The sequence below is a fragment of the Rhea americana genome, unplaced genomic scaffold (genome assembly GCF_003343005.1).
Source record: "Rhea americana isolate MKP2758 unplaced genomic scaffold, rheAme1 scaffold_57, whole genome shotgun sequence".
NCBI classification, from domain to species: Eukaryota; Metazoa; Chordata; class Aves; order Rheiformes; family Rheidae; genus Rhea; species Rhea americana.
The window spans coordinates 1,325,927-1,337,343 of record NW_028186723.1 but is presented as its reverse complement, the minus strand read 5'-3'; the positions used below and the strand labels follow the sequence as shown (position 1 = coordinate 1,337,343).

Sequence of the window (11,417 nt, the reverse complement as noted above, 5' to 3'; positions counted from 1 at the left end):
TTTTCTATGGGGCAGACGATCTCTGGATGCTGTTTGGTAATGAAAACCCAATCACAGAGGTCATTATCTGATGAGGTTTTTTTGGAACTGGCAGGTTTTTTTTTTTCTTTATTTCTTTACTTAATGATAACCCTCGATGGGTTTGCCCCGCATGGGATGGTCAGAGCCGCACAATTTTGTTCACCATTAATTTCAGCCTTTGAAGCTCAGAGCTCTGAAGCAGCAGCAAAGAAAACCCCCCACCAAGCTGGCTCCAAAATAAGACAATCCAGCCTGCCTTAAACAGAATAGCAAATGGCCTCCCATCCCAGAGATGGGAACTGACGTCAGTCAAGCTACATTTTCTGATATTTCCCCAAAACGTATAGCATTTAAAACCCTTTAAAACTTAAGAGTCTTTAATTAAATTGCTTTTGATTTTGTATCAGCATAGAATTAGTTTATTTATTCTRCAAGTGGAGCCGTTTAGCAAGGATGAATTTTGCACACAGCGCCACGCGTGCGTTTTTTAATTTGTCATTTTTCAGCAAAGGCTGGCAACATTAGAAACATCGCACTCTTTGAGGTTTCCATCTGCGAGTGCTTGGGTTCATTCACAGACACACCGCCGCCGCGGCCGCCCGGCCGAGGGGACGGCTGAGCGCGGGGGGCGTTGCCCTACCTGCGGGTATTTCGCCTCGCACGTCGCACAGCAGCAGCCCGGCGCTGAGCTGCCTCGCTCGGGCTCCGCTCCGAAGCCAAGTCGCTCGATCCCCACAGAAACGCGTGTGCTTGATGCGGCTCGCCCGTACTCCTCACGAGCCGGAGGGAAACGGGACAGAGAGCAGCAACGTTGTATTTGGAAGGCCGTAACTTACGCTCGAGCGTGATTTTACATGCGGGGAGTACACGAGCATGCAAAGCAGGCAGGGGGAAGTTATTAACAGGTTAGCATGAGAAACATAGCAATGCCAGGCTCATCAGAAGTGAAGATAAAGGCTTTGCGTGGCAGTCTTTCTCTCCCTCATTCCCATCCGAGCGGATGTATCTGATGTGACACTATGCCCTAGATTTATACTGGGATAAGGAAAACTGGCTTCCTTTCAGCTTTTTGCTGATTCCAGCAGGTGGCTAGATAGAGGGCAAAACCTAGTCAGAGGTCACTGTTAAGATCAGTAGTCATGAATCAATCCCCATGATAGTTAAATTATTGAGGCAACACTGAGAATGTCTAGGCAACAGCCGGAGCTTAAGATTTGCTTCTTGTCAGTTTTCTGCTTTACAGAATATGCATCTCCTAATTTGCTTGGGATAAATACCTTCTAATACTGGCAGGTTTCTTCCTAATTTGCCTGAACTCAGCCCTGTGCCATCACTTGAAGCTAATGGCCAGTTCTGTTTACACAGCTCTAAGTGCTTCATTTGAATGCACGTTGTAACCAAAGGTCAGCCAGCCTCCACGCTATACGCTGAACATTCAAAGCTTTCTGTGTTGGAGAGCCACATGATATATGCGACATACCTCACAAAAATGGAAGGAGAGGGTGCCAGAGGGGAGACTTGCAGGCGGCGAGGTCAGTCCTGTTCCCAGTGGCCATGCAGGGCTCTCTGGGGTGAGCAGCTGCCCTCTGAACACAACGACGGACAGAGCAGCACCTCCCCAGACCATGCGTTTGGATTACCCAGGAACTTCTGCACCTACAGTCATTGACTTCAGGAGGTCCTGGCACAGAAAACCCTTYTGAACTAGTTGCGAGTTGCCTGAAACTCAAAAACCATAGCTGGTCCCATTTGCCTCTGTTTCAATGAGTATCATTTGTCTTTTGGATCCTTTCATCTTAAATTTATTGCCATGTTTAGAAGTCTTTTCTGTGGCATCAGTATCATAAGCATAGAATAATCATAGAATGGTAAGGTTGGAAGGGATCTCTGGAGATCATCTAGTCCAACACTCAGTGTAGCCCATACAGGGATTGAACCCACGACCTTGGCATTAGCAGCACCACTCTCTAACCAACTGAGCTTAAGTTATTTGTTTCCATGCAGAGAAGATAAGGGACACGGCCAAAGGCAACTCCCAGCTACGTGTGCACAGCTAGCCCAGCAAGCCAGCAGAGGCTACAGGGATGCTGAAGCCCCTAAAGCTCTAAAGCACACAGGAGAAGTAGGTTCTCAATTTCTACCTACTTTTGAAGGAGTTTGGAAGCCATCTCTTTTTTGCTTCTTTGAACATCATCCAAAAAAAAGTTTTATGGCTTACATTTCAGTTGAATTACTTCATCAGATCACCATAAAATGACCTTTGCTGGAGTAATAAGCTTAATTATAAGCTAAATGACCTAGACATGTCTACAGGAGAGGCACAGCCAACAGGAAAAGAGAAACACATCTCATTTACATAGAAGCATTCTAGTAGATGAAATTCAATACATTATATCAGTTAAAAGCGTGCATAAATTAATATTTTTACAGTTTCTCTTTAAAAAGGTTAATGTCACATCTTAATATAATTCATTAAAAATATTTTCAACATGTGATCTCAACATATTCAGGCCAACATTGAAAATCTAAATATTTTTGCTTAATGTACTGTAACCRTATGTATTTGTCATTGAACTGTGACTTAGGCTCTCTTTTCAATCAGCAAAGAATATGTAAGTATCTTTATACATCTTTAATAAAGGCCTACTGTTTACATTTATCAGAATGTATATCAACACTGGAAGATTTGAAATAGATTCAACAGATGGGCTGTGGTCGCAATTATATTTTGGGTAAGCAATGCAAGTATCATTATCATGATCCTGTTTTGAGTAAGCAGAAAAAAAATTAATGAAATTAAAAGTGTTAAATAGAATGCTGGATTCACATCAGATAGGAAACATCATCTTAAGATTCCTCTCTTTTAAAAACTAACTACTGCTCTTAGCCAGGTTACATCTATTACTATGATTCATGATTGGGAGTTAGTCACAGGAGACAGGTTCACTTTCTACATCATTTGGTCTCTGCTTTACTTTTGTTCTCTATCACAGAAGGTCAGGAACTGCTTGATATTCACACACCCTGCATAGCACAAGAAAAGTGCAAAGACCCCTCTTCCTTCTCTAAACTCTTGCAACTTACATACTAATCGTCTGGGGTAGAGCTCAACACACATCAAGTCTGCTAAGTTATGTCTTTTTATACTGGAGCAAGTGCTCCCCTTCCCCCCAAAAATATTAAGATTCCAAAAACACAGAGATAAAGACAAAAAGTGTAAGAAAAATAATCAACTCCACATGCCAACTATGCCATCAATAATACAAAATAATTTACACCACTTGCACCTGAGTTGAATAGTGGAAAAGAGAGGGAGACTCTGTCAGTGCAAGAGAATGATGCATGTGACCACTTTGTCTTAATTACTCAGAACAAGCAGTTTGTTGCTGTTTAGTGAAGAACAAAGATATCAGTGTCCCCTGACAGAAAAATAAATAGCCATCAGGATGGTGAAGATGATGATGACTGCCAGGACAACAATCAAGATCCGGTTTTGGATGATCCTGAAAAAAAGCAGAAGAGAAAAAAAATGCAGTGAAAACAGCAGGATATTTATAAAACAATAAAAAGAGGCATTCACATAAATGTCTTGGAGAGAAGATATATGCCCACAAGCTTACAGCTTCCTATATCATTCTGCATATCTTGGGCTGTTTTTCAATTCTTTCAATTTCCAGTGTTTCCAAATATTTCTTTATGCAGCTATTAGATCCAATTTTTGCTTTTAGGAAAGAATTATAATTTTCCTAATTACACACACACACATATATTAGAATAATTGAAATCTATCACATTACAACTAATTATTTACTTTCTAAGCCAAATTAAATAATTAGTCTTCAGTTGATGCAATCCARGGAATGTATGGTGGTCTCAAATAGTAAACACCATTATATTTTTAAGCCATTCTGAAATCTTCACAGCTTTTTTAATCTGAACAGAAAAAGGTATTAATTTTCAAGGGATTTTACTATTAAGGTACAAGATTCCAAGGAAACATATGTCAATGAGATACTTACTTGTACTAAAATACCAAGGGAAAAGTATAAAAGATAGTTATGAAGAAAAGGATGATATAAAGAAGCAAGTGTCAAACTGTGAAGCTTATGTTGTAAAAGCCTCTCCTGCCTCTGTAGCATACCTTCACTTATGGTAATAGGGAAACATTACGTTTACTATGTAGTATAAAAAAATGGAAATCAGTAATAATAAAAAGATGCCAGGAGTAGAAACTCCTAATATTGTTCAATCATTTGTTGAGAGCAATCCTTGCTTCTAAAATCAGATACCGTATCAGATTTTGCTTGAAATTAACAGATCAGTTAAAATGGCTAAATCAATAAACACTACGATTTGCTGCATTTTACAGAAAGATTCTGGACTGTAGGAATCCACCATTTCCATTCCCATAGAAGGGAAACAATATTCTCATCAGCTCTTCCTGATGCAGGAACTTTTGCAAAACATATTTGTCAGTAAGRCACAACAGCAGAATTAAAGAGATACAGCAAAAACAAAAACAACCCCCTAAACCCTCAAAACTACCTAACGAAAACTCAGCAAAAGAACCCTTAGTTATTTTTATTCTGATTTTATTTTCTTCTCATGTTTCTGAAAAACAAAAAACAAAACAATAAAGAAACCAGAGCCCTCACCGACCAAACAAAGATAAAAAGAGGTAAAACTATGTCTARTGAAATGTCAAACCAAGTACAAACTTGAAGACAGGGAATGTAATGTGTTAAACTGAACATATTTCATACAGTAAATGAGGGAGGGAAAAAAAAAAACCCTCCAGAGAGCAGAGGGGAGTTTTCCTTGGTAAATGTTTTTCATTTGGATGTGGGTGTGTGTATATGTGTATATATATGTGTGTATATATATATAAATTACATTGTAAAGTGTAAAGAAAAATGCAGTTTTAACTAACTCTAGCTCTCTCCTCACTTACCCCCAACCTAAAGAAAAAGAAGCAAGTGGATGGATGAAAACTGTCACATCAGACAGACCCCCTCCCCTGTGACACTCTAAAAGGACTAGCTCTCTATCCTCCTGACAGGTTACAAAATGATCACATTTGCTGACACGTCTTCCGCAAAACTGCTTTAGTGTTTGTGTCCACTTTCCTAGCAGGAGATGAATGGGCTGCTTTGTCCTCATTTATCACTTAAAGCTGAACTAAGATCTGTCTCGTTTATTTTTCCCTTCCTCACTAGAAAGGCTCAACCACCGCATTAATTCTTTTGCGATGACAGCTAATTCAAACTTAACAGGCAATATTTACTCTGCCAAAAGGATGAGGAGGAGAGAGGGATGTTTCTCACTCTTAAAAAAAAAAAGAAAGAAAGAAAGAAAAAGAAAAAGTGTAACAGGCTAAAAAATAAGGCTAATTAAGGGGTTTTGGTTCTGGCTGGTTTGCACTGCAATTCAACACCTGAACTTACAAGCTTCTCTTTTGTGGCGGGGTGCGACATTCTCTGCCAAACACCTGATAAACGATTTGCCCAAGCAACTGCATGAAAACTACAATATATATTTACTCACTCACCCTCATCACTCCTRAAAAGACACTCAACAAAATTGAAACTCAGCAGTGAAATAGATTAAAAGCATGAAAACTCTTAAAACATTCAGCCTTAAGTAATACACAGTGCAGCTGGCTTGACAACCATTTTATTTGTGGGATGTGGGCCCCAAGGCATCCATAATGCTAATTTACAAAGGATTAACTGTGAGTGAAACTCCCTTAATCTAGCACATAGTTAGGCAAAGGCATACATAACATACAGAGTGTTTAAATCAATCCCTCCTATCTCTGGCCCASTGAAAAAGCATTTCATCAGCTGAGCTTTAAATTTGTTGAAGAATTAAAAAATAAAGCCAATCTTCCTAATGCCTTATTTTTAATATTCTGTCAGTACACACCTGATTGCAAGATTATTTAATCAGTGTCCATGTCTCTAAAATCCTCGTCAAGAGAACATTGAGCAAGGCATGCTGCCACCTGTATCTGCTAATTGAAGGTTCACTTAGAGTGCAAATCTAGGAAATACATATCAAAGTTCAATTTCTAGGAATCTGAATTAGTCTGTGCAGTGCAGCAAAAGAATATCATATTAAAAGGAACAAATTAATCATGAAATAGGATGGATGTTATCAACAGACTCCTACACTGAAGCATTATACACTTTTAATATTCAAGCCCACAGTTAAAGATTAATTTTATATCTTTAAAAAAAGAATAACATCGACTTCTACTGTTCTACTTCTAAGCGTGTAAAATTATACTAACTGCAAACTGTCAGGAGGACGAGGCTAGAAGGAAAAGAGCAGAGCTGTTTGGTAGCAGCAGGACTATCTTGCGAAGGATTTAGTGAATGGTGCATGTTGAAGTCTGACTCTAGTAGCTGCCGCTCAGACAGCGAATACAAGTTCTGCCTGTTAGCTGTTTCAGATCTCAAAGTCAATAGGCAAGGGCAACCCTTCAGAGTAGAAAAAAAATCAAGAGGAAAGGGGGTTTTGAGCGATACAGCACAGTCAAGCCAGCTCACAGTGGTAGAACAATGGTTGGCATTGGCAGGACCCATCTGTGGAGAGGCCTATAGTGCTGTCACAGCCAGACACTGCCAGTGGGTATTGCTCTAGGCAAAGCATCAAGGAATGTAAAGTGGGGGAGGGAGTGATAATACCAAAGGAGAAGAAAATGGGGCCTAACATTCACTACAAAAAAATCCCAAAGGCTAATATGTTCACAAGAAGCAGATCTCTAATCTCTATTACACCTTAAATTCAACAAAATCTGGTGAATGAGGAAGCCCAGATTCTTCTTTGAAAATGCAAAGCATGTTTACAGGGTAAATAATTTAAGGAAGAATATATACTTGAAAGTTGAAAGAAGACACCCATTGAAACATCCATGGCTAAAATGCCTGAAGGCAAAAACTTGTGCATTTGCATGCTGCATTTTATTAAGTTAGCACACTGTAGCTTTAAAAGAATGCATGGCCAAATTAAGAGGAATGTGTGACTGAAACATCAAGGATTCCTCAAGTTTACATTATGAATCACAGTGCTGTTGATACGAGATGAATTAACCATTTAGTCGATGCAGCTTGTGCACTGAATTCACACCAAGTGCTGCTAGAGCCTGGCGTGTTGGAGCTCATTAACAGCCGATGTCTACTGTTCCATTCATACTTGAAACTGTAAGAGTACAAGGGCTCCTTCTACTTTTAGTTAGAAGAGACTAAAAATTTATGCTTTAAAACTAAGTTCCATCTAGTTTATCATGGATAGCAGCCCAAAACATTTGGGTGCAAAACCACAGAGAAACAGCAACTAAAGCAGATGCAAGGGTAACATAAAATGACACGTGGGAAGAGCATGCTGGACGAACTTGCCAGGTTATTAGCACATGAAGTACATCCTACTCCTGTTGAGTTTCCTTCTGCTCCTCCTTTCTAAATGCCTAACCCTTCTGGTTTCTGCTCACTGTGCCTAACTGCTGACTAGGCAGCGTGCTGGAGGCTCCCTCGGGAACCAGTGCAACTTTATTCTGTCAGGTGATGAACAACATGGTCAGCTTCTCAACCTAAGGGTTGAGGAGATCACCTCACTGTTGCACCCAGTAACCACTGCTTTGGAGAACAAGTCCCATTTCCAAATGGTCATGTCTCTGGCATATCAGTTCCACACTCCTGCCACAGCAGAAATTGTGCTGCTTTTCCAGATTTCAGAAAAACAAAAAGATTCTCTCCTCTCTGTCGCTTCACATGCACACAATGGGTCTAACTCTGTTTGTGACACATTTAGATCTGATCCGTATAAACACAAAGCAGTTCCCGAATAAGCTATTGCAAACCTTACATTAAGGATGCCAACCGTGTTTAAACCTTTTTACAAAACTGCATTCATTAGCAGGGGAGTGCACGACATCTATATGGGTTCAGCCTGATGTCTTGCACATGTCTTAGTGCCTGATTGACCAGCATTGAATAATGATGCYTTGCCATTAAGCACTGATGGTACAATAACAATTGTCATGAAAATTAGCAATCACAGTAACATGTTAACAAAATATGGGATACAAATGAACCAGTGCAGACTCTGGGTGCAAAAGAGTTTTGTGTGCTTAACTTGAAATAATGAAGACTACAAAACAAAATACTGCAAAAAAATTCCTACAGAAGCTCAACTCTGCCACTGATACAAATGAAAAAAAAATACAAAGGGCTTTGGGGATCAGTTAGCCCACATTCATCACAACACAAGGCTTTATTCTTAAAGAAAATGTCTTGAAAAATAGTGTCCTCAAGAACACAGACTGATTGATGACGGAGCACTGTCCAACAGTGTTTCACTGTAATACATGTATTTAAGATTTAACTAGAACTGATTCCTATCAGTTTACCAGGCAGAAAGGCTTCTTATTTATCTAAACAGTACATTTTAACTATTTGAATATTGGCTATTACACCTTTCGGTACCCTTTTATCTGTGATCTACAGTTTTTGCTAATATGCAAAAAACAGGTGCTTGCAAACAGTGGTAAGTGACTTTTAAGTGCCCAGTATTCATGTGCAAATCAGCAGATTCAAACGAACACAAAGTGTAGGTCTAGTCACATAGGCAAATACGTAACAGTCTAAACTGAGCACTGAATTTGAAGTAGTGTAGCTGTACTCCACACCTTCTGGAAGAGATATCCTTGTTACTATACTTAAGGACAACCGCATCACTGTATATCAGGAGCTTTCAAATTGAGACACTAGACAAGAGAATAAAATGGTAAGATTGTTAAAACAAAGCCTTAGCTACATGATGCTAAATCTCTAATTCCAGAGTATTTGGGGCTGCTTATGTAACTATTTGTCTTTCCTGTTCTGAGCTTTAAGAACGCTTTTCCTAGATAAGAACAACTGAAAAGAAGTAGACGGGCTGTGGCAGAACATAAAGACACGGCCAGCTCCTGAAATAACAGAGTAAGAGAGCCTTGTCCAGTAAAATTATAGCTGGTTGGAAATATCTGACTTGAGACATTTTTCATTATTAACAACTGAAATTAAAAAAAGCACAAATATCAATGAAAAGATACCAGCACAACCTGCAAAAAAGTCCCTGACCCTTTTGCAGCTGAACTGGGAAAAAATGAGGAATTTTTGAAAATACTCAAACTGTTTTCCTCCCCTAAAACCTCCAAACCCAAGGCTCCAAGTTCCCTACATTCTTGAAGCAAGAAGAACCAATTACACTGTAACTGACATCATCTATTTAAACCTGAAATCGCCTTGGGAGGGTGGCAGAGAGGAAACAGGGCTCCTTGTGGCTTAACGCTACCCGGGCTCCACCTCTAGTCTATGGACAGGCCATTCCAAGCAGGAGCCCCTCTTATGTTCCCTGAAGTCCTCCCAGAAGGAGCCTCTTTTTCTCCCTAACTACCCACAGCATCAGGGGCTCTAGTTTCTTAGGTGTAAGTGCTTGTGAAGATCCATTAAAGGATTATATTTTTCTTATTGCTGAAAACTGAGCAGACAATGAGTTTAAAGACTCAAATGTGCAGAAATGGAGAATGCAAAATCATGGCATATTTCTAGGTGAACAGCAGCTTTTTCTTGAAAGAGACAGGCCATACAAGGTGACCAAGATACTGCTGACAGGGCTGAGGAGTTGTACAGAGATCCATCCTCTAGCTTTAGAGATCGGTGTTAAGGACTGAGGTCATCCAGTTGTAGTAACGTGGACACCAATCTCTAGTTATAATATTGCACTAGTACCACATCGAWGTGTTTCTACCTAGGCCCTGAATTAAAAATTGAGTCATGTAATAATAGGAGCCAGAAGGTAGTCATGCTAGTCAGCTTTAAACATCTAAATTGTATCTAGCTAATCTCTCTCAGTTCCCTGTGTATATAAGCTAGAGTCCTGCTCTGAATTGCCTTTTTTTTTTTTTTTTTTTCCCTGGCCTTGTATGCATCCTAGGAGAACTAGTCAGTTAAGTTGCCTGGCTAAGTTTAGAGTCTACAGACTGGGTAGCAATGATATCCCTCCAAGTTTAAAGATGAGGCCCAAGAAAGAATGACAATTCTCCCAAGGCCAAATGCACTTAGTGAGACCTAACAAGGCAAAATCGTCCAGCAAAGACTTTAACATGTTGCAAAGGGGCTGTAATATCTCACTGATTAGAAATACTGCAGAGATGAAGCTCACCAATAAAGTGGAAGATGTTCCTCAATAATTAGTATCTTGATTCATCATCTCCTTTTAATGAGTACATATTTCTACATGAAACCCTGCCTGGAATTAATTCTAGTTCTTCTTTCACAGGAATTTGGGAGGAGATAGGAAAGACAGTGAAACATCTCCCTRAGATGAATACCTGAAACACAGTGCRCTTCCTTGGCTCAAGGAATATACTATTACCTTTCTGTGTCAACTTTGCCATTCTTACCATCAAGATTGAAAATTAAAAAAAAATATTTTTATGGTATCTTATATTTGAGATACTTATCGAGATACCTAATTAGTAACAAGTTTGCAATACATTCCAAATACAACAAAACTATATAAACAGAACTGGAATTAAATGCTGTTTGGTGGCCGTGAAGATCATGATTATCACAGCTCGCCTGGGTCCTGTCTCCGGAACTGGCAGTCTTCTCAGGAGGTTCACATACTGCATAAGGCATCACAGGAGTCTGGCGGAAGTGAGTGGCAGACAGCTCGGCTGAGTGGTCTGCGAAGGAAAGATACCTACAGGAATGACTGGAAWACTGTGGCAAACTATAGAAAGCCTGAAAGAGGTTCCTCATGGACACTGGGCCCCAAGATAAAAAGACAATAGGGAAGGATACTGGATGTCTTTTACTGACTCAGATTTTATTCACTGCTTATTTTGAAAACATATAAGAAGGTATTTTTGAAGGATGAAAAACATCCTTCTGCTTATCAGAGACCCTGACGAGGAACGTTTCTCTGCACTTCCCTCAGCGGTGCAACTTCARCTTTCTCCTTCTCCCTGTCCATGGTGGGAACAAATTAGATTATCACTGTCATTAGGACTAACAGCGGGTGGCTTCCGGGGCCATGAAAACTCACCAACGAAAACTGGARGGGTATTAATTCATTTCACGCAAAGCAAAGGCAACATCAGATCTCTTTGGCAACTGTAAATGAAGATCACGTGCGCAGTGGCAACTGTGAGACGAAGGAGTCAAGGTTGCATTAATCTCCACCCAGCCTTTCTCAGGGTACTGAAGTATCAAGAAGAACAAATCATACATTTAGTCACCTGAGCATGACTAAGAACCATAGGCCTTTGGAAACATTATGAGCACTTTAGAGGAGCTCTGAGGGAGGGTGGATATCCCAGCTGTCAGAATAATGGCATTCTTCAGCAC

The 11,417-nt window shown here is 39.9% G+C and overlaps 1 protein-coding gene across 3 annotated transcripts in view; it reads right to left on the bottom strand.

Moving 5' to 3' along the window:
• Positions 1-11,417, bottom strand: part of VTI1A (vesicle transport through interaction with t-SNAREs 1A) — a 275,374-nt gene continuing 263,957 nt past the window's right edge. The window contains exon 8 of one of the 3 annotated variants that reach the window (XM_085319139.1): positions 1-3,524. In XM_085319139.1, the coding sequence (XP_085175265.1) occupies positions 3,431-3,524 (94 nt within the window). In that variant the 3' untranslated portion in view covers positions 1-3,430. The remainder of the gene's footprint in view (positions 3,525-11,417) is intronic. The other 2 variants (XM_085319142.1, XM_085319140.1) reach the window with 2 other exon arrangements.